At 33.5% G+C, this 23,511-nt stretch overlaps 3 protein-coding genes across 11 annotated transcripts; all 3 read right to left on the bottom strand.

Moving 5' to 3' along the window:
- Positions 1–1,537: 1,537 nt before the first annotated feature.
- Positions 1,538–4,451, bottom strand: LOC18101839 (uncharacterized). Of its 2 annotated transcripts, XM_052454825.1 has the most exons (6): positions 4,176–4,451; positions 3,908–4,062; positions 2,986–3,044; positions 2,800–2,892; positions 2,430–2,532; positions 1,538–1,802 (listed from the first exon to the last, which is right to left on the bottom strand). In XM_052454825.1, exons 1-6 carry the CDS (start codon positions 4,268–4,270, stop codon positions 1,729–1,731), a joined length of 579 nt encoding a protein of 192 aa, XP_052310785.1. In that variant the 5' UTR covers positions 4,271–4,451; the 3' UTR covers positions 1,538–1,728. The 2 variants fall into 2 exon arrangements, with proteins under 2 accessions (XP_052310785.1, XP_006380179.2); XM_006380117.3 differs by lacking the exon at positions 1,538–1,802 and having other exon boundaries at positions 2,155–2,716.
- A 1,237-nt stretch (positions 4,452–5,688) lies between these two features.
- On the bottom strand, positions 5,689–13,169 carry LOC18101838 (sucrose nonfermenting 4-like protein). Of its 7 annotated transcripts, none has more exons than XM_006380116.3 (14): positions 12,858–13,167; positions 12,588–12,722; positions 12,400–12,487; positions 11,677–11,844; positions 11,220–11,354; positions 11,050–11,109; positions 9,628–9,717; positions 9,040–9,174; positions 8,599–8,743; positions 8,354–8,527; positions 7,718–7,781; positions 7,569–7,638; positions 6,736–6,850; positions 5,689–6,248 (listed from the first exon to the last, which is right to left on the bottom strand). In XM_006380116.3, exons 2-14 carry the CDS (start codon positions 12,692–12,694, stop codon positions 6,157–6,159), a joined length of 1,443 nt encoding a protein of 480 aa, XP_006380178.2. In that variant the 5' UTR covers positions 12,695–12,722; positions 12,858–13,167; the 3' UTR covers positions 5,689–6,156. The 7 variants fall into 7 exon arrangements, with proteins under 7 accessions (XP_006380178.2, XP_024463366.2, XP_024463364.2 ...); XM_024607598.2 differs by having other exon boundaries at positions 12,588–12,695; XM_024607596.2 differs by having other exon boundaries at positions 12,588–12,799; positions 12,921–13,166.
- Positions 13,170–21,003: 7,834 nt separating this feature from the next.
- On the bottom strand, positions 21,004–23,302 carry LOC18101836 (pentatricopeptide repeat-containing protein At4g15720). Of its 2 annotated transcripts, XM_024606727.2 has the most exons (2): positions 23,033–23,301; positions 21,004–22,920 (listed from the first exon to the last, which is right to left on the bottom strand). In XM_024606727.2, exon 2 carries the CDS (start codon positions 22,887–22,889, stop codon positions 21,333–21,335), a length of 1,557 nt encoding a protein of 518 aa, XP_024462495.1. In that variant the 5' UTR covers positions 22,890–22,920; positions 23,033–23,301; the 3' UTR covers positions 21,004–21,332. The 2 variants fall into 2 exon arrangements, with proteins under 2 accessions (XP_024462495.1, XP_006380176.2); XM_006380114.3 differs by having other exon boundaries at positions 21,004–23,302.
- Positions 23,303–23,511: the final 209 nt, after the last annotated feature.

Here is a 23,511-nt window from a genome sequence, read left to right as displayed (position 1 = left end):
AGTGGTTTCCTCATAATTCTCTTAGACCGGTTGTTCTTCGATGACATTGTCACATAAAAGAGTGTTGCTGCCATCATAACCCTCCAACATAAGTATTTGTGTCAAAACATAAGTTCTGAGCTCTCCTCCATTGCATTTCCTCCAAGGTGAGACGCCGAACAGGATTGGTAGGGGTTGGTGGTATGACTCGATTAACAAGGGGAAAGGCTAAGGGAGCTCGCATCGATGGTGTAGGTCTAAGAAACCTCCTTTGTCTGTTAAGTTTATCTGTGATCTGGGCTAAGCCGATGGCTTCCTTCAAGGTCTAAGGCTTAAACATTCATATTCCATCTGAAATGTCAGTTTTTAAACCACCCATAAATGTTCCCACAAGAGCTTTTTGTGTCCAACCGCGTACTTGGTTGCCCAAACGCTTGAATTCCTGTTGGTAATCACGACAGTGAACCACCCTACCTTATCCTTGAAAGGGCTTCATCAAAATCTTCGCACTCCGAAGGCCCAAAGCTAGCCCAGAGTTCACCTTAGAAATTTGCTCATGAGAGAACGTGTCCTTTTTCTTCAATCGTCCTGCGAATCCATTGCCACCACTAGTTGGCATCACCTTTCAAGTGATAGGAGGCCAAAGAAACCTTCTGGCCTTCACGGTGAACCACTCCGTCGAATCATCTCTTGAGAATCTAGGAAATTCAAGCTTCGCTGTCTTAGAGGAGACAACAAGTCGTCCCCCATCGTGACCTTCACGGTGTTGGTTGCCATGATTTAGAGGCTCCTGGTTTGCAAGCAATACATCAGAGAGACGATTAAGAGTTTCTTCCAAATGCCACAGCCTGTCAGCCATGCCGAGCTCCATCCGGTGTAGCCCATCCTCCAACTGCTCAATACGTTCCTTATTGGTTCCCACAATAACTAGGCTCTGATACCAATGATAGGTCATAGTAATTGTTCAAACAATAAGTGAATTGTTTTTCTTTGGATGAGAATGTACCGCATGTTTTAGATAATAATTGATTACTTCATTTCCTCATTGATAACTTTCAGCTACTTTTAAATAAGCAAAGTCATATACAAGAAACCCAAAATAAAAGGAAAGCTAGTAACTAACAATTGGAGATTAAACACACATAAAAACAGAACATACAACGAACGTAAACACAAAGCATTACTAACATAATAAAAGTAGCATAATGAACAAAAATAAAAGTGACAAAAAATTCACAACTACAAGTGACTCAATCCTACAGGTGACCCAGTTCACCCCAACATAACCTTCTCATTCTTCACGTGACCATAAGCTCTCATCTGCATGCATCTCCCTTTTCACATCCAACTTCATATTAGGTATTTAGGATTTGATCTAAGAGGCCTTGCCGACCGTCATGGCTTATCAAGTCTCGAAAGCATATCGCTAGGCCAAACCCTAGACTCTAGTGCTACATTGATAAATGTTTTTCAACCTGACAATTTCAATTTCCATGCCCCAGCTAAGTGAAGGTTAAAGGTATACTTTCGTTTTTGAATTCAATATCACAATCAAGAATTTATTAAATTATTTTAAATATAATATATTAAAAGAATTTAATCTCCATTGATACATAAACTAAATTAAAAATACCCTTAACATTGAATAAAAAAAAATAAACCATGCGAAATTGAGACAGCCTCTCAATGAGCTAGGGTCCATGGAGAGACACTTTAAACGCGAGTGATGAGGGTCCATGGAGAGACACTTTAAAGGTGAGTGGTGAAAACGTGATTGTTTGGGAATGCGTGTGCAGCTGCGGTTACACCATCTTCCTTAGTATCTGATGGAGAGAGAGTGGAGAGGAAGAAATTAACGTACGAATGGCCCTTGAACAACAGTCGATAAAGAGATTTATGGTTCCCGTTCACATATTTGAGATATAAAACACAAAGCAATAGTGCAAGACTCCATGCCTCGTATGTTTCTGAGACCTAAGCACATGGTCTTTGACTGTATAAACTATAATCTATATATAGGTGATACATAGTTGACAAGTTTTCTCTTTTCACTTTAAGCCGAGTTCATCTCTACCAAAATTTAAATGAGCTGAACTCGATTGAGTTCCATGTCCCAGACTTCTTTGCAAACACAAAACGAGCTTGAGCTCCTAAAATTAATTGAACCCAAAAAAATGAAAGAAGAAGAAGAACCAAAGCTTAAGCATGTCAAATTTTAGCTCAGCTTGGCTTACTGGTAGCCCAAACTAAAAGTTTTCCCATGGCAACTATAAATATTGTAAAAAGCAAATAAGATCCCTCGACCAGATTTTACAATTTGCTACTCTGAGGGGAAACCATCGAAGTCCCACACTTAAACAGTCACCAGATTGATCTGCTCGGTACAAAAAATAACAAGTTGGGAGTTCTTTTACATCAATGAAAAAGAATATAAAGAGGAAGATACTAACTTGACTGCGAAAATTGGTAACAGATCTTTCCTCTACTGTTGCTGATGAGAAATAGTAGCAACAAGCCCTTGCTTTGCACATTCAGGGAGATCTGCAACTTATCCTAATTTGCCGCAACCAAGATTTTTGTCATTTGATCACACACACATATTGCAGCCATGATGAGTACTTCTCAAAGAATCTACTGAATTCTTCCAACAACTAAGGCATTAAATCCCCAATGGTTATCACAATTTCAACTTCTTTTTGCGCTTTTTCAAATTTGCACATTCACTATCATCTACTATCTAGAAGAGAAAGCAATTTCAACAATCAAGAGTTGCAACTCAAAAATTGAAACAGTGAATGATAATAACCAACAAAGGCAAACCTTCTGTTTTTTGTTCTTCTTCCCCCTTTTCTTGTTCTTTCCCTTTCGTTTCTTTGGTGAAGATTTTTCTACTCTGTCTTCTTCAAAAGACTCCTGCAACATTTGCAAAGTAATTAGAAAGTGCTTGACAAAAGCTTACTCGCAGCTTTCAAAAGATCAATTAACAGGGATACTATATCCAAGCACCTCAGAGTTGCCAAAGTCAGTCACATGATGAATAATTGTTCCAGACTTTGAAGTGCCACCTGATATATCAAAGAAAATAAGCCATGCTTCCACATAATAATGCCTTGTGTTAGAAAATAAAATCTCGAGTGCAAATAGACAAGCAAAACAGACCGCTAAACTGGATTTCAAGAGCAAACATTATAACCCTCCGTATCTAAAGAAAGCAAAGTGAAAAATAGCTTTTTCCCACAAGTAACAAAATACCCAGCATTCTCTTTCTATTATTGTGTAAAAGGAAAAACTAACAAAATAATAACATGGAAAACTTCTCCACTCCACTACATGGCCTCCAGAATTTAAGACCACAAGGTACTCCTGGAAAAAATACCTGAAATAGATCGAATATCACTACTTCAACCAGACCATAAAATATTCTTTTTCATGTTAAGAACATCTCATGACAACATAACAACCAGTCTTTTAAAAGTTTAAGAAAAACTCCAACCACAGCATCGTAAAACCAAAGATTCAGATATGGAAAAATACATTCAAAACAACAGGCACAAAAATAACACAATCTAACAATTCAAAAGCATCCCATTACACTACATAAATCGGCTACGTAACAAATCATTCAATCATGAATATTTGGCAAGCTTAAGATCTCAATCGAAATGCATTTGACTCCTCAGATTGATATCATATCGAAATCCACAAATAGTCCAAATGACCCAATTTCAACTATCTCTGAAATCTCCAGTCCCAATTTCATCAAATCCAATACAAACAGCAAAAACCCATATCACGATCTCAATTTTTTTTCCCAACTAGCCCCAATAATTCTAAACCTACAATTTCATCTTTGCTACTCATCGAATACAACACAAACAAAATTATTAAAAGAACAGAAAAAAAAGGGGGGGCTTGAAATAATTATTACTAGTCAAGACAGTGTCTTTGACATTCTTGACAGCCAACTCAAGGATATCAGGATCAATGGAAGCCAACCCATTTGGGTCTTGAAGTTTTCTTTCAAGAAATTTAGCCAAGGCTGCAGCTTTATTAGTCCTTAATGGTCCGCCAGGATGCGCTAACCTAACGGTATAAGATACATAATCAATAAACAAAACTCTAGATATACTCCTAAATAAGAGAGAGAGAGAGAGAGAGAGAGAGAGAGAGAGAAAAGAAAAGAAAAAAAAGAATACCTGGGTTGTTGGGAACGAAAGGAAGGAGGAGGGAGAGGTGCGAATTTGCTTCCTCTTAGTGCCTTTCTTTCGTCTTCACTCAATCCTTCCATCATCCTCTCTCTCTGTCTCTCTGTTGTGATCTATCTAGCCTCTTTTCAAGCTTCAACCGTTTTGGAGTTTTTAAATTTTTGGAAGGCATGGTCAAAGTTATTAACCCGTTCTGCATATTAACCTGGTGATCTGATCTGTTGATCCGGTTTTTTATTTTTTATTTTTATTTAAAAAAAAAAATCATTTTAACAACACAACAGCATCTTGTCTTGTTCACTCTCAGACAGCTGTTCCCTTTATTTGTAGCTATGAAGAAAGTCCAACGTAGGAGAAACTAATGGTGTGTGTTTTTTGAAAAATTACTTTTTAATTTTTTTTTTGTTTGTAATTAAAACAGTTAGTCAATAAAAAATATTTTCTGATTAATAGAAAACACTTTCCAGTCAAAGAAAAATTTAGCTTGGTTTCCAGAAAAGTGTTTTTTTTTATTTTGAGCGGAAAATATTTTCCAGAAGTTGCGAAAAATTTAGAAATATCATATTATTTGCTGATTATATCAAATTTGATCCTTAAACTTTTGATTGCTATATATATTTTGTTTTGAATATTTGTTTTTCAACTTCATCCCTTAGAATTTAATTTTTATATTAATTTTGGTCCTTATTTTTATAATTGTTATTTGCTTTTCCCTTATCATTTTTTAATTGAAATTTTTTATCTATTAAATTTGGTCCTCATTCTTTTGATTGTTACTTATTTTATTTGAAATAATTTATGAAATGTTAATTATTATTATTTTAATTTCTTCATCTTTTAATTTTTTAGATTTGATCTCTATTATTTTGATTATTATTTATTTTATTTAAGATAATTTATGAAATTATATTTTTTTTCAATTTCATTTTCATTTAACTTTTTAATTTGTAAGATTTGTTCCTCATTATTTTAATAAACTTGAAAAAAAAAACATTAATAAGTTATTTTCCAGCTCATTTTCCATAACACTACCAAACACTGGAAAATATTTTTCAACTTATTTTCCATTACACTAACCAAGCATCGAAAAATAATTCACTTTCCCGTACTTTCTATAAAGAAACTACTTTCCAACAAACAAGCGGGCCTAAAAGATTCACAATTTAATGAAGAAAAATATCATAGAAAACTACATATTTAGTGACTATATTTTATTAATTTTACATTTAAATGTCTCAACTTTATCTTCATTAAAAACATGGATGAAATTGAAAGCAGCCAAAGAAGTTGAAAAACATGCCACATTTCACAGTAGAAAAAACCCATTCTTGTTAGTGTTAATTTTATTTTGCTTGTACGAGGCCACAAAAAGAGAACGAAAATCCCAAAATTATCAGATTGGCATTGGCAAGGTCATTCCCAATCAAGGGTTCTCCATACGCTTACTTGTGTACAAGAATGCCATTTGACTTGCATAAATTTTCCCAGTATTTAACTACAATAATGAAACAAAACGAACCAAAAGCCATCTTTATCAGATTTTCTTCTCAGGAATCACAGCTACATGAAGCAATAGCAGACATTAAGCATTTACCTCCTCCCCATCTCCCAGCGTAGTACATAAGAGGTACTATGCTCCTCGTATACATGGAATCTACAATGACAGATCTAAGTAATTCATAATACATGGAAGGGAGATGAACAAATTTGGGAATTAGGGGAGAATCAAACTCTCAAATTGCAAGCCTCTCCCTTTCTTTTTAGCCTAAAATCCTAAAACAGCAGGGAAGCAAAGAGGCTGGAATTTCAAATAATCCAACGTAGATTTCAAATAATTGGGTCATATGACCATGGAAAGTGCTGGAGTAATACTGGAACAATTGAGCTGTTGATGCTGCAATAACATGTCTGGAGTTGTCCAAAACCACTCCATAAATCCCTTTCGATTAACGCAACGCCCCGTAGCTTCAAACTAGCCAAGTAGAAATTTGAAAATGTCACTCAATGTAACAATGCCTTCCACACGTTTACTGCCAGCCTCTACAATGACAAGTCGCCTGACACCTGAAAACCCAGGGATTGAGGATCATTAACTAGGTGCACAGATATCACAAAAAGATGCCGTATGAATTTTTAGAAGAGTAAACAACAATAATAGAGACCTTGTTTCAGCAAAAGTTTTACCCACAATCATATTTAACACGGCCATTTGTAACCAAAGTGTTTACATGTCTGTATGTGTGTATCTGGCAAAGGCTTTGATGGTTCTATAAAAGTCCTTCAAGCGCTATAACTTGATGAATAGATTATTCAACAAAAGATGAAGGATAGCAGCTCAGGTTTGCTTGAAAGAAACGACGACAAAGAAGAGGAACTGTAGTTTGAGTAATTACAGGGAAAGAAAAATCAAAAGAACTGATATCCTAATGCCTAACATACTGGGGAAAAAAACATATTTATAGCCTAATTAACAAACCCAGACACTTCAAAGTCATATTGGGAGATATTCAACGGGATCTTCATTCTAAATAAAAGATAAGGTTCAGATTACCCGGGTTTGCCAATCGCTCCATCACTTTATGCAATGTATCAGATCGCAAACACATCTGACATCTTTGACTTCTCAGCTCATGAGAAGAATAGGCATCTTGCCCCAGTTGCAAAGCCTTATCAAATTTGAAATAAATAAAAGTAGCAAGGGGAAACCATGATCAGCAAATTTCAGGCATGATTTCTATATCATAAACTACATTTTGACACAATGGGGTAACATATAAACTAAAAAATAAAAGTTAAAACAACTTCAAATAAATTTTATGCAGCCTGCCAGAGCATGCAATTAATACTTTGATGTGATTTTTGTGAAGTAAAAAGGATTCACTTGGTCCAAGTGAAACCAGAAAACCACTAAATGTATCCTTTAAGACTGTGACGCCAGAAGTCATTTCCACGCCAAATATTACCTCAATGAAACAATCAAGGAGTTTACACTACCATCATTACATCCATTTTCAGTTAGTTTTTTAAATCTCAACAAGAAAGCATTTTGGAATTTGGAAAGACCCAGCACCCCTGCCCCCTGTCTTCCTTATCCTTTAAAGTTGAAACCAAATGATATGCCTCCATGGATCCAACTAATCATCAAACCCTTAAATATGTGTCAAATATTCTTAAAACAATAGTATTAATACCATCCTCGACTCCTCGTGTCCACAATGACATTAAGTTTTCATAGACATAATTATATAAAACAAATAATGAAAAAAATCTAGACAATAATGCTTTCCTGTTATATATATCTACAAACTAATGCCACTATGAAGTTGCTTAATGCAACATGCTCAAGGGAAAATAAAGAGATGGAGGGACAGAAAGAGCAGCTACCTGATTTATAGTCATTTCATTAAGATTAATATGAGTATAAATTTTGTCCTTCGCCAAAGCTGTTATGTCACTGTTAGATGATAACAGATAATTAACCTCAAAATCAAAGAAGAGGTTTTAACAACATCAAACTAAGAAGAACAAGTTACCTCCGACAATATATGTCTACTAACGAGTCATTCTCATCTACTATTGGTATTGAACTTACTTGAGCTGTACAAGAGGTGATGAAAAGATACGAGTGATTAAAATTTCATGAAGACCAAGATGCATAGCTGAAGTATATTCTTGAGTAGTTGAAACCATAGAAAACTATCTCAAAAGGCAACAATGTGTTTAGTACAAACATTTAAACTAGACCGCACATAACAACTACCTTAGCCAGTTCTGAAAACAATATGAAATCAGATCTTAGGCATGCCAATGATAAGGGTTTAAGTAAGTGGCCCATTCACATGGCCCTGTGATTAGATCCATTTCAGGTGAGTCTTAAAATAGGAGACATGAAATATGAATAGTTGATAAAAGATCCTTAACAATTTTTATTTCATTTTTTGGTAATTCAAGAAATTTATCAAATAGCACTCATATGCACCTCATCCAATCAATATGATTTGAAAGTTCCATGCAAATTTTAAGTGTAATACATGTAAAGCAAATTCAAGTAGTTTGCTTGAAATATTTGCCACAAAATTAGAACTTCTACTTCCAAAACATACACAGATTCATTTCTGTTGATAATTTGTTTTCCTACTTTCTGAAATTTATGGAAATTACAAACGTACCTTGAATTAACAAGTTTAAAGCTGAACTAAGAGAAGCACTTGGTCTCAACATCACCAAGGGGCACCCACTAGGCTCTCCAATACTCGGAACCCATGAACCCACTGGTATTGCACCAATTGGTAGTTGGAGTATAGGCAAGGTGCTAGAACAATGTCTAAAGTACCTGCAAATACCTGGAAATTAATATCCATGGTTAGTAATAAAGTATGTGTGGCTGCTTAGCAAGCTAACCAAAGAGCCTTACATTTCAGTATTCCAGAAAGCGAGGCAAGATGCAGCAGCTGAGGAAATGAACTGTCTTCTGATGATGAGTGGATAACAGGAACTGTAGCCACCTTATACTGCAATATTCTCAAAGCAACCTCTTTCAAGTTGTCATATGGCCCAGCCTGCACATTAGCCAAAATCCAGATCAATGGACAGGAGCCATATATATATATATATATATATATAGAGCGAGAGAGAGAGAGAGAGAGAGAGAGAGACCGGGGGGGGGGGGGTTGTTGGGTGTTGTAAACAAGATACAGCCATTTAAATGCTTTCTACAAGCAGTACAGCACAAATGCAGACCAAAAAATAAAGCACCGAGAATAATTACACTTGCACTTCATGCATGAATGATGAAAAACAGATTAGTGGTTCATTTATGTGCTACAGATATAAACATGCATGAGATATCACTTACATGTATGAGATGTCTAGGTAGAGGCCACACATGTCCATCTATTTGTCTTTCCAGATATGCTTTCCCCTCTTTCCAAGCAGATATGGAGTGTGTATCAAGTTCTTCCTCTGTCAAATTTGACCCATTATTTCCGAGCTGCAGGTAGAAGTAATCAGCAGCATTATAAAGACATGCAAGCAGTATATTTCTGTCAACAAAGAATTCTTATCAAGAAGGGTATATTATCCACACAAATTTTTCAAGTCTGTCGCCTGTCATAGAAATCATGTAAAATTTCTCCCAATACCCATGAATATCCAAAAATCCATCAATTGCATTTGGGTTCTTTCCCCCGAATCAAAACCTAACGCTGAATGTCTGGGGTTAATCTTCACAGAAAACAGGTGGATATTATGCCACATTGTAAAAAAGCTGGATACAATTTATTTACTTTTCCCTTAAAGAAAATGAACCTTGTGCTGTTGCATCTTTTATCTTAATCCATCTCCGATGCATATAAATTTGAGCACTAAAATCAATGGACAAATAAATATTTGTGTTTAGAAGACTCACTGTTGAAAGAAGACTTGATTTTTTACATGTGCTTACCTCTCTCAATATCAATATGAAGTCCAAGGCACTAAGCACTCCAACGAACTGGCCCCTAGAGAAGTCCCAAAGAGGAGCCATAGAGATTCCCTGGAAACAGCTAACTTAGAAGGCATACATATCAAAGCTCTTGATCATCAAGCAAATATGCATGACGACCAGCGATTGTAAATAATAAGCGGACAAAGCTCAGATCACGGAACAGACTGAGCCTGCAGTCAGGACTTAAGCCAGCTTGAAACTGACTATTCACTTTAGTACATGTGCAGCACCACTTTCTATTTACTTTTGTCCTTTTCGATTGGTAAGTTCATTGCATTGCAAAACAGCACAAGTATGAAATTAACTCCTCCTTACAGTTCTCATTTATGGAACTGAAGTAATCACAGCCGCAGCTACTTTTGTGTAATTGTTGACATTTGTATCTTGCTGAGTAAACTATGTCTTTTTCCTGCTCCAGTGCTCAATATCTTACCCACAAAGAAGGATCTAATTAGGGAAATTGGTTTTATAGAAGAGGAATCATAAGAAGACCACAGGAGTCAATACTCTGAAGCCAGCAATCTGGGTACAATACCAGAGATGGCTGACTTTCCACTTGACAAGGAGAACATGAAAGAAACCAAGTAACTTTGGCTATTGTTATTTCAGGTTGATAAATCCCTTTAGAAATATCATAAATAATGGGATCTCTATTGCTTGAGGACATATATATCTATGCTACTGGACAGAGAGGACTGTGGGTGGTGAAGTAAGCAAGTATCTGTGGTCTAAGACTAGGGCAATCAACAAGTGTGAAAAAGCCCCAAATGTTCAAGCAATCAACCACGGATAGTAAGCAGATGACATCATTCTCATGGGGGAAGCGAGCGAGTCTGAGGCTAGGTTCTTTAGGCTAGAATTTCTGTGATGTAGTAAAATAAGAAAGAGCAAGGTTTTATCACACAACTCATAAGCATGGAAGGTGTGCTATAGTCAAAACCTTATCGATCTGCTCATGGATCCAAGTCATTCTAATGATGATCTAGTTAGATATCCTATCAAAACAAGTCTCGATGGAACTACCAAGAAAAATTACGTACCCTATTCAAAAGATGAAGCAATGGTCACACTCAAAACCAAAAGGCATATTACAGAATGAACTGAATCATCAAAGCAATAACTGAAACATGCCAATTATGCCTTCCATCGCTAAGGCATGCAATTGATAAGTATTCAAGTTTTCTTTAAACACATACTTAACTCTTCTCCAAAAATCAAAAGAGATATTCACTGAAAAGCAAAGAATACAGTTTTTCTTCAATCATCTATATAGAATCTTTTAAATGTTGCATAACCAAAAAAAGAAGAATTATGTAACTAGAAGTTCAGCTGTCCAAGATACCGGCAACAAGTAAATGCATAAAAAAACAGATTAGATACCTGTTCAAACAAAATGTGAAAGGCTTGCTTTACTGGTAAATCAACATCCAAGGCAACTACCTGTAAGTTACATATTCTAAATTAGGCGAACACAAATTTGCTCACTTCAAATCCAAGTAAACATAAAAAAATGAATGCCACAATGAAGACCATTGGTAAAGGATCCAAACCTTGCCTGACTGGGGAAGTAACTCATATGCAGTGTGTGTAGTAAGAAATACAGAAATCCGGTGACGAGAGACCTGTAAGTCAGCCTCTGATATGCTTGGCACTCCACCAGTCAATGTGCCATCTGATACGCTGACCTGGATTGTAAATGAAAACCTCATTACATTCCATAACTTGTAAAAGGGTGACATATTGGTGAAAACTAGAATTTTGTAACTGAACGGTGAGACGAGATGACACTGCCAAGTAAATATAAGCAACACAAAACCAAATGTTATCGTACAAGGACACTGGAATTTTTCAAATGATGCACAAAAGGCCCCAGATCCATGATCTTTAGAGTGCAAATAATTGGCAGTCAGTGAGAACGAATCTTAATTTCTGAATGACCGAAATAACATTCATGAAACAGAAAACAATTTCCAGCAGTCATGATGACCAAAGTAGAATGTATCTCACCAAACGGGTAAAGGCCTCGTTATCCAATTCCATACTAGATCCTGGAATCATCTCTGGATTATAATTGGCTTCCATGTTAAACTGGACAATATTTACTATCCCATATTCGGTTGTTGAGTGAGGCTGGAGTTCATCATGTCGCCATTCTCCATCAACACAAAACTTGTACTGCATGTAAATATAAACACATGAAGTGCAATATATATATATATATATATATATATATATATATATATATATATATATATATATATATATATATATATATCCGTGCAGACATAGAGCCGTTCGAGGACACATAACATATTCATAATAGCATTTTTTAGCCAAGTTTTAAACTTTCTATCATCACTTGAATCCAACCTATTCCAGAGTACTTCCACAAGCAAACTTTGAAAAAAAAGACCTTTTCATTTCAAGATAAGCTAATGATAGTTATTGTATACAGCAAATACCTCCCGTCTAAATAGCATTCAAGGGGATTTCAGTGCTAATGAAATTCGTAAGAAGTTATGTGCTATCCAGGACTTATTCTTTCTTCTTTTCTTTTTTCAGCAATCTCACTCTGAGTGTAATAACTCAAGAAGCACGTCACAAGTATGAACATATCTTTGACCACACTATGGCATCCTACAATAATTGCTTAACATTTCTTAAAATAGATCAAATTGAATTACACGTACAACAATTCAAATTGATCAAACCACAACAAAACCAACGCACCTGATGATTACCAGGTGTAATATCATAAATCGCCTGAAATACGTTAGGGCAACCTTCAACTGGCGACATAGGTATAAGTTCACCCCATCTTCACAAAAACCAAACAATCAGTACACTATCTAAAAAATTGGGTTCCCCCTAAAACAATTAACCTCAGACAAATAAAGTTTAAAATTGAGTATTGTCACCTATTAAAAGAACCACTGAGAAATACATTTCGACCTCCATGAGTCCAGACAAACCTCATTAACACTGTACCAGTAACTCCACCACCAGCTTCTCTCACAGATTCCATTCTCAAATCACAAAATAATCCCAGCCCACTTCAATAAATACCAAAATTCACCAAAAAAACATGAAAGGTACAAAATTTGTAACTTAACCAACTTGAGTTTATTCACTGCAAAGCAAAAACAAATTACACCACAAAATTAGCAACAACCCGGTTCAGTACTTACCTAAACAAACTCAATTGTACGGAAAATAACCCTAATTGTGAAAATTAATGAGAAGAGAGTCACCAAGAATGAAGCTCTAAAGGAGCTTTGAATTGGGGATTTTGAAATCTATGCACAATGGGAGTGGAAATTGGGGCAAATTAACAGAAACCCTAGAGAGGTAGATCAATGGATAGCAATAAAATACCAAAAAGAGACGAGATTATGAGAGGGAGTAGGATTGAGAAAGAAACGATATGATCTAATCTAATTTTTTGAAACCCTAGGTAAGTAATTTAAAATAAAATGCATAAAGAAAAGAAGGTTTTTTTATTAAAAAAAAAAAAAGAGACGGCAACTTTAATAGAGATTTATGTTTACTTTGTTATTATTAATCTCGATTTTGTGTTATATATTATTATTGTTATTATTATTACATGATGGAAAACATGATAATAAATAAAAAAGAGGAAAGAGTTATTTCTATTTGAATTTGTGAGAATAATGGGTTTATATTGTTTAAATTCCTAAGAAAAAACTACATAAAATGTAATTTTATTTCTATAAAAAAAATTCATTCCCAAATAATTTATTAAAAATAATTTTTTTATGTTTTATACTGTTTTGATATTAAAAATAATTTTTAAAAAATAAAAAAAATTTAAATTAAATTTCAAATTTTTTGGTATCATAATCTCAAACTATAAATTAATTAAATTTTTTATTTTTTAATCCAAACTAGTTAAAGTTCTAAGTTGACTAGTATTCTTCACACGTACGGCGGATGTCATTTGATGGCTATTGGCAATTTGGGGCGTAGCAAAATAACTTTTATCCTTTTTATATATATCATGGACTTCGACTCCAAATACATATATATATATATATATATATATATATATATATATATATATATATGTTCTTGGTGGGACGGGGCATACGAGGGGGTGCAATATGGGATGATTGATTTGCTAGATGCTAGTGTTTTTTCCTTGAAGATATTGGCTTAAACTTTAGGCTTTTGTGTAGATTTCTTATAATAAAGAGATGCATTTGAGAGTTTGCATGGAGAAGAAGAAAGTGCCCTCACAGGTAAATTTAGATCATTAAGGGGATTAAATGACCAAAATCTGAGATAATCAACTGGGACAATCACAATTGATAGGATGGGGGACTCAATTGAAATAGATATGATAGTTTAAGGACAAATATGTTTTTTTCCTGAAAAATGTAACGATAGTTTAAGAAGGGTTCGATGTGGTTTAGCATGAGAAATCAATTACTTTTCGTACAACTCTTAAACAATGGAGATTGTATTGTATATCATATCCAAAGATCAATAATACTTTGCCATCAAACACCTTTTCAAGGCCTTGGGGTCATGCTAAAAAGTTGCTTCTAAGGTCATCACTCCATCAAAGCAAAGGTTATGTAAAAATATTAAAGATTATATTAACTCGGGTCAATTTTTATTTATAATTCAGTTTATATTAAATTTCGAGATATCTTGATCTTAATATATCAAACTCAAAACTAGCTAATAATAATAATATATTAGCTAGTTTGGATGATGAATAATTTTTTTTATAAATTTGATTTTATATTACCTAACGAGAATCAATTTGTTAAATTAAAATTTGAAAAATATAAGCTGTGAGCATAGCTTATATTTTTCTTTTTTTTTATGTTTTTTTTTTAAACAGGACTCATCAAAGAGTCTCGTGATATTCACCAACTTTCTCATAAAAACCCCTAAAATTTTAGGCATGAGAAAAAAATAGAAAGAGGAGAATATGTGAATCATTTGGTTTTACAATTTTTCCAAAATAATTTCGCGTTAAGTTTTTTTACTAAGGAGGAAAGCTTTAGTGATTCCTGTCAACAATTGCTAAGGATCGAATTTGCAAAATTATTCACATAGCGTTCGATTACACAGTATGAGGTTTTGCTAAGAAAATCCTTAAACTAAACACAATTTTACATACAAGTACTCCATCATGTTAAGTTGTGATTGAGACACAAGTTTGTGGTAAACTATTACGTTGTCGTTTTGGCTATTAGAAATGAAGGTTTTAGAATAAAAATAGAAGAATTGAAATGAAATTAATAGAAACCACTAATAGAAAGAGAATTTTAAAATTTTTAATATCTAGCAAAGATATGAAAATAAATAATGATTAAAAAGATGATTTCATAAATAATAATAATAAAAAAAAAGTGATAGAAATAACTGTGGCAAATTGCAGTAATAATGGTGATGATGATGATAATGATGATAATTTATTTTAAAAAATTAAATCCACCTTCAAGAAATGTGGGAAATGATAACAACAACAATGTATTTCTCTAAAATAAAAGATAATGATATCATTAAATTAGATGCGATTTCACAGACTAGGCAGTTTAAAAGTTGGTGGTTTTACATCTGAATATTATTCATGCAAATGATCCCTATAAGAATAGATTCTTTTATACACAATCAAAGGATAAATTGATAGATAGTATTCTATCCTTCTTTTCTTGTAGCTCCAAAAAAAAAAAATTCAACCCCCCTTAGGACATGCTGATAACGTGTCCCTGTCGAGGGACACGTGATTGACTCCATGTACTACAACTATGTTTTATCATATACAAGTTGACAAAAAAAATTTTAGTTAACATATAGCTTATAGGGGTGGTGTTACTCCGCGGCTCTGATCAATAAATTTTTGAATGAAAAAAAATCTAAATTATAAAAAATTATTTGTTATTATTATTAAATCTAGCCTAACAAGTCAATATTGAAATCTCTCAACTTAATTCTTTATCTAACTTGGATTTATAATTAAATCGTGTGAAAGTTTTTTCGATATGATCTTGTTGTTGGCAACTTTTTTTTTTTAAAAAAAAAGAAACAAGTTAGGTTAACCCTGGTCAACATGTAAAACTCAATATTCAAATTATGAGTTTTACTAATTCGAGTTAGTTTTTTATTTTATTTTACCATATGATAGAAAATACAAGATCGATTTATCATCAATCAAATACTAAATGATAAAATTAAATAAAAATCTCATATTAAATAATAAAATTAAAAAAAAAAAGATAAAAAGAGAGAGCAACTCAAATGGTGTAATTTAAAAAAAATCAAAGGATAAAAAAGGGTTAAAACAACCTAAAAATCTAATGAAAACAACTATGGGCTTATTATAAAAAAACTCAAGCAAGTGGGTCCGAGTTTATTTTTTTTTCTTTTTATAGCGAATAAGCTTCATCCATTCATATATATATATATATATATATATATATATATATATATGAGAAATGACATGTTGTTTGTCATGTGGCAACAAACATTACCTGCCCTAACTTTCATACCCACAACCTTAGCTTAGCCTGACACACCAACCACTCAAGCTATGACATGATATTGGTATCTAAACAATTTAAAAAGTATATTAACATGTTTCACTATTTATATAGTAGGTAAGTTTAATTTTTTTAACAAAAAAATGTTCAAACACTTCTAACATGTTTTTCTAATGGAAAAAATTGAGATAATTACAAAAAAAAACCTTCTCTAGTTTGATCATATTTTCACTTTGCTTTTATATTTTTTAAAATTATACTTTACATCCTAGAATTTATATGTTAATAACAACTTACATCCTCAAGCTAGTGCGTTAAAAAAATTATATAAAAAAATATGCAATTATTTATAGGATTGTAATTATGTTTAATTCAATGACTAAAAGTCTTTGTACTTCAAAATAACAAAAATATTATTCATGATTCATAATAACAATAATGCCATCAAAACATGTTTTTAACAAAAATATTCCTCTTTCAACACCATTTCTAGCCATAATTACCTCAAAATTTCTAGCAAACTTCTCATCTAATTTTTTAGTAAACAAACTCTAGAACTACCATCAAACATGCTCTTTTTTATTTAAGCAAATACACATCCAAAATTTAAGAAAAAACACATCTAAAATCCAAGAAAAAAATATCCAAATTTCTATATAAAAAAACACATCCAAAATTAAACAAATTGAACAATATTTTTTTCAAATATTATTCTTAGGGTTCATGAATTTAAACAAATTTTATTTTTAAGATTTAGTTTTCATAAGACGAGAATGTTTTGAAACATTCTTTATGGGTAAAGAGATCTATCCCACAAGTCTCCACATAGCTTTTCAAACCTCTCATGTGTTATGGTGCTTCTAAAAGATTAAAGCCATTTTCAACCTGTTTACTAAACTCATCAGTAAAGAACTCAACCAACCTTGATTCCATACTATAACCTTCAAGTTTTTAGTCCTATTTGACATCCTTAACTTAGAAATAGATCAAATAGTAACAAGATTGCTAGCAATACTAAACAAGGCATTCATAAGCACAACAAATTGTATATAATAAGGATGGAAGTGAAAAATATACAGGCTACTATAAGATAATAACGACGAGCATCTAACACATGTTATGATTCATATCAGAATAAGTAACAACAATATTAAACTATGAAGAATGACCACAATGCAACATTTTAATAATATATTTCTTTTTAGTATCAACTTTCTAGTTCCCTTTATTTTGATATCCATACCCAATTTATATTGCATATGGGACCATAAATGCATTCAATGATGATGTTAACCTAGAGGAGGGAATTGAAGATTTTAAGGAATATAGTATACCAAACTTTGTTGAGGATGTCAACAATATGATTGCTGGTGTTATTGTAAGTGTTATTACTAGCAACCCTTGTAATAGTAGTTAGAGACAAGGCCCTCAACATTGTTTCCAGTAAGAGTGTTAAAAAGAAAAGAACCCAATTTATATTGCATATGGGACCATAAATGCATTCAATGATGATGTTAACCTAGAGGAGGGAATTGAAGATTTTAAGGAATATAATATACCAAACTTTGTTGAGGATGTCAACAATATGATTGCTGGTGTTATTGTAAGTGTTATTACTAGCAACCCTTGTAATAGTAGTAAGAGAAAAGGCCATCAACATTGTTTCCAGTAAGAGTGTTAAAAAGAAAAGAGATTCTGGAATGGGAGCACAACTTTTTCACACTTAGATAAATTGATTGATAGCATCTCGACAAGAAATGACTATACATCTAGTTTTATGGATAATAAATGGTGTAGTATTGAGGAAGTTATGGCGGAGTTTCACTTCATAGATGAAGTTGTTTTCAGGAGTGAATTGTATTGTTTTTCTACTGAATATTTTATGGTTAGAAGTAAAAGGGAAATGTGGGCAACACTTGAAACTAAGAAAAGAAAATTTCAATGACTGAAACTAATGTTTGAGAGGAGATCAAACCTCAAACCATAAGGTACATCTTTATCTTTAAAAGACACTTCAATTATATATTACTTGATATTGATGTGAAACCAAAATAATGTCATACACATTTAAGACAATTAATATTGCAATTAATTCACTGATTCAAAACTGTTTTGATTATTAAGAGCATTAGAAATTGTAAATTGCATGTTGATTATTAGAATCATGCTTCTTTTTTTTTCATATATTGCATTGATTTGTTTATTTATTTGCTACATGATTTATATACATAATATTATTTTCATTTGCATTTCATATGCAGACCTAACATTATGTTACGTTTTGCTTTTGCTATATAATTGATTTTTAGTACATTTAACTTTTTTTTCAATTGCTTTACCTTTTGTTTTTGTTGAATTTATGTGATAGACACGTTAACACATCACTGTCATTACAAATGACAAACTGTTAATGCTGTTGTCTTTTATATTGTTTCTTCCATTGCGTGATTAAGTTGCTGCTGTTGTGGAGCTTGATTTATGTTACTTGCTGCTAATTTTAGTTTGTTGTATTCAAGAGGACCTACCATATGTTTATCATGTGTAGTGTGTTCTTGTTGTGTTGGTTGTTTATGTGTGGGCTGTCAAAGAGTTGTAGTTATGTACCCTACAACAAACATTTTCTTGACTTTTATTGCAAGTGTTGAGGATGCCTTTAGGTTATTATTTATTGTAGCCTTAAACTAGTATTGTGCACAACAGGTGCACTTGCAATGCATTACAATAAATATGTCTATAAAGAGCCCTGTATGATTTAGTATAACATAGGAATTTAATGGTTGAATGAAATTTTAAATGGGCATTGGGTACGTTGTGTAAATATATTTAAGATGGATGCAACAACATTTCAAAGTCTTTGTCTTGAATTAAAGGTACAATATAAACTAAAACTGTCAAGGAGGATGAGTGTTATATAGAAAGTTGACATGTTTTTTTTTTTATACTTTAACGTTGAGTGCTTTTAATAAGGAGGTCCAAGAGAGATACAACATTCTGATGAAACTGTGAGTAGGTATTTCAACAAAATTCTGAAGGTTGTGTGTTTGCTAGCAATTGAAATAATCAAACCAATTGATCTAGAATTTTCGACTACATTGCAGGAAATCACTATGAACCCGAGATATATGCCGCATTTTAAGGTAACATTGAAGACTATCAGTGGTTAAATATATTGGGCGTTCCAGTTTCATTACATAATCCATTTGGTAGTTAATTTACAATAACTAATTTATAATTTTTTTAGAATTGTATAGAGCAATTGATGACACACATATGCGTGCTTGTGTGTCACAGGAAAATCAAATATCATTTATTGGAAGAAAATGAGTATCGATGCAGAACATCATGGCACCATGTAGTTTTGACATGCAATTTACTTTTGTTTGGGTTGGATGGGAAGGAAGCGCACATGACACAAAAATTTTTCTTGAGGCCATTGATAATCCAAATATCAAAATTTCTAAGCCACTATAAGGTATTTTGGATTGAACTCTATGACTTGTACAAAGCTTGATTTAATTAATTTTTGGTTATGTGGTTAAAAATAATTTTGTTTTTAAATTTGTTTTGTGAATGCAGGAAAATATTATATTGTTGACTCGAGTTATCCAAATGAATATGGATTTATAGGTCCAAACAGAGATGAAAGATATTATTTTTTAGAATTTCATCGTCGAGGCCAGCCGAGAAGCTGGGAGGAGTTATTCAACCGAGTTCATTTCTCAGTTTGATGTGTAATAGAGCAAACTTTTAGGGTGTGAAAAAAAGAAGAATTTTGTAGAACATGCTAGTGTTTCCGTATAAGACACATGTTTAGATTGTTGTTGCATCAATTGACTATGTATAATTACATTAGAAGGAAGTTTGAACAAGATATTGCTTTTAATGAGTTCGAACATCTTCCTAATTTTGTGCCTTAGGTTTTTTTTTATGTGATGATGTTCCACGATTACAAACATATAAAGGTAACATGACTTTGCATATGAATTGTGTTTGTGATAGAATTGCTTCAAGTTTAATGGAAGAATTGTAGAATTTTTAAATTTACAAGTAATTAATCTTAAATATGTATTAATTGTTCAATGTCATGTATGGAAGAAATTAATGTCCTATTTGGTCATTTCATGTCCAATAACAATCTCAACCAAACACCAATAATATGTTTTTTGACGAAAAAGCAATATTAACCATAATTTTTATCAAACACATGATTTAAGTCTACCAACCACACAAAAAGTTATTCTTCAAAAAATATTTTTTTTGAACCACAACTACAATATCGAACATAGTCTATGGGATCCAGCTATGCATTTTTTTTCTAGAGCTTATAACTCCAAATTATTCTAAATTTAAAATCTAGTTTTTTTTATTAAAAAAATAGACTTTTCATTCAAGTTTTCATGTTATATCCGTTATAACATGTCATGTTACTAGATCATCATATATGGTTAAAATTAACGAAAAGCTCAATCTTTTTTTTTTTCAAAAATTACTTGAGGTATTTTTTTTGTTATAAAAAAATTCTATGGGCCAAGTTCGGTTTAACAGTTTTGAGTCATTTAACCTCAACAAATTATGCATGCTCCACAAAATCGAAGATAAAATCAATAAAATCAAAATACACATCAATAAAAAAATTAAACACATACAGAAAAGTTTTTACCACAGTATTACATCCCGTACTGATCCTGAATATATATATATATATATATATATATATATATGATTAACAGGTGTTAACAATAGTAAAGCATGCATAATCCCTCTTGAAGAAGCAGCTCCAAGCAGGTAAGAAAACTATAGCATATATGAAGGCATAGAGTTAAAAATAAAGAATATATGGAAATAGTATTTAGTACAACAACAGTCCCCATAGCATGTCCTAGCAAATCTTCTAACAACTAGAAATAAATTATTTAACCAGAAAGAATTTAGTGCAGATGTAGAATATCTATTCAGAAGTTTTCGCAACTGAATCATTCTCATTCATGTATGTCGCCACGAGCTTGTTCCAATCACAAGATCTCAGATCAAATAATTATATCAATATTATCTTATATTAATTCAAGTCCACATTGTAGTAATATACTACTCATACTAGCCAACGTACCGCTGTTGCGCGGATAGTTGTTGTTGTTTTTTTTTTTCCAGTCACCAAAAATCCTTGCAAGTGCAGGATCCATCCTTGAAATGATGAAATCTATTAACATCACGCACAACAAAATCTCTCTCTACAATCTTACTGATCAACTTGAAAGCCTCATGACAGTCACTGCAAATCCTCAAGTTCTTCATCACTCGAATGGTGACTCCTTTAGGTATGCTTATCAATCCAAAGGCCAAGGCCAATCTCTCACTGTGCAGGCCTACTATTTTCTCCTTGACCTCCTGCTCCACATCAACAAATACTAGCCCCGTACTCCCTCCAACACAACCCCTTTCCATCATTCTCCTCTCCAACTCCCTCAGCAGGCTAATGACCTCATCCCCTCTTTCACACGATAAGTCTCCAGCATAGAACACGTAAATTGAGTCCTTTATCTCAATCCAGCTGCACCCAGGTTCCTTGTGAACTCCAACGAGTTCCATTTCAGTACGAAGACTATGAGCATTTTCCCATTCCCCAGCCAATGTGTAAGTGTTTGATAATGTGACGTAAGCACCTGCTACTTGTTGATTATATTCAATCAGCCACTTACTTGCTTCAACAGCCATATCCACTCGTCCATGAAGCCTACTAGAAGAAAGAAGTGTGCCCCACAAAAGGGCCCCTTCATTGGGGTTCACCCTAATAGATTTTGCTAATTTGTAAGCCTCATCTAGACGGCCAACTCGACTGAGCATGTCGACAACGCAAGTGTAATGCCTTACATCAGGCATTACTCCATGTTTCTCATGCATGGAATTCAGGAGTCGAAGGCCTTCATCAACGAGCCCTGAATGGCTGCATGCATGTAAAATCCCAACAAAGGTGACATCATTTGGCATGACTTTTCTATCAGTCATCTCTTCAAAGAGATTGAGCGATAGCTTCCCAAGTCCATATTTTGCAGCACCCACAATCATTGAAGTATATGGGATGACAGAAGGATTTCGAATCCTCCTAAAAACCTTCTCTGAGTAAAGAAAACTCCCGCATTTGGCATACATGTCCACAAGCGCGCTCGCAACCACATCATTCAACTCATACCCACCACGTATCACAGCCCCGTGCGTGACTTTCCCTGAAACCAGCCTCCCCAAGCTAGCACAAGCATTGATCACACTGGCCAACATAAAATGATTGGGACGTTCCATCATGTAACTACTGAACTCTCTAAAAACTTCAAGTGCTTCATATCCTTTTCCATTCTGTGCATAACCAGCAATCATCGCGGTCCAAGAAACAACATTCCTACAACTCATCGAATCAAAAACCATCCTAGCTCCATCGACATCATTGCATTTCCCATACATATCAACCAACGAAGAACACACCACAAGGTTGCCTTGAAGCCCCAGAATCTGAACATGGGCATGGACCATCTTGCCAGTTTTGAGATCAGCAAGAATTGAACACGAATTGATCACTGTCGCAAGGGTGAAACCATTGGGACTAACTTCACTCTCGGACATCTTTGTATAGAGCCAGAGAGCAGATTGGGGTCGGCCCATGTTGACATAACCTGACATGAGCGAGGTCCATGAGACCACATTTGGTTCATGCATTTCATCGAACAGATGGTGTGCATACTGAATCCTTCGGAATCTCAAGTATGAATTGAGCAGATGATTAGTGGTGATGGTATCATTTAAAAGGCCAAATTTGAAAAGATTTGCGTGTGTTGAGATTGAAAAAATGAAATCCTTACAGTTTTTAAGCTGTTGAATGATATGAACTGCTCTTGCTTGATGATAACATGGCATTTATTTAATGGTGCCTACTGCAATGCCGTCCCTCTTCCATACCTTTGCTCCCACGTATAATGCTGCTGCTGCTGGAGTTCTAACTCGTGGCTTTTAGAATTTTTTTTTGTTGACGAGAACGACACCGTTCTGCCTTTTTTCCCCCAAACTTTCTTAAGTCCATTCACTAGTTAGAGCAGCTTCAATTTTGAATTCCCAAATTGATAAAATAGTTTTTTAAATAGTTTATTTATATAGATATTTTCAAATTTTAGTTCTTTTAGACCAAAGAGCAGCCAAGGCACGAGACTTTAAGGAGTTTGCACGCTTCTTTTCTTTTTCTTGTTCTGCTTTTATAAAGGGAAATGAAGACCAACTATAAATAAAGAGACATTGACCAACGAGTATATATACCTTCTTCTTACTTTTGGTTTTTTTTTTTTTT

This window comes from Populus trichocarpa, chromosome 8 (assembly GCF_000002775.5).
Source record: "Populus trichocarpa isolate Nisqually-1 chromosome 8, P.trichocarpa_v4.1, whole genome shotgun sequence".
NCBI lineage: Eukaryota > Viridiplantae > Streptophyta > Magnoliopsida > Malpighiales > Salicaceae > Populus > Populus trichocarpa.
This window is presented reverse-complemented; position numbering and strand designations above follow the sequence as displayed.

Excerpts from the sequence above, each read along its gene's own strand:
- LOC18101839 (XM_052454825.1), bottom strand. The coding sequence starts at position 4,270 with ATGATGGAAGGATTGAGTGAAGACGAAAGAAAGGCACTAAGAGGAAGC. Across the intron at positions 4,063-4,175 it reads TTTCGTTCCCAACAACCCAG|GTTAGCGCATCCTGGCGGAC; the intron begins GTATTCTTTTTT and ends TTATACCGTTAG. Across the intron at positions 2,893-2,985 it reads CTGACTTTGGCAACTCTGAG|GAGTCTTTTGAAGAAGACAG; the intron begins GTGCTTGGATAT and ends CAAATGTTGCAG.
- LOC18101838 (XM_006380116.3), bottom strand. The coding sequence starts at position 12,694 with ATGGAATCTGTGAGAGAAGCTGGTGGTGGAGTTACTGGTACAGTGTTA. Across the intron at positions 8,528-8,598 it reads GCTTTCTGGAATACTGAAAT|GTATTTGCAGGTACTTTAGA; the intron begins GTAAGGCTCTTT and ends ATTAATTTCCAG. Across the intron at positions 6,249-6,735 it reads GGAGCGATTGGCAAACCCGG|GTGTCAGGCGACTTGTCATT; the intron begins GTAATCTGAACC and ends CTGGGTTTTCAG.
- LOC18101836 (XM_006380114.3), bottom strand. The coding sequence starts at position 23,087 with ATGCCATGTTATCATCAAGCAAGAGCAGTTCATATCATTCAACAGCTT.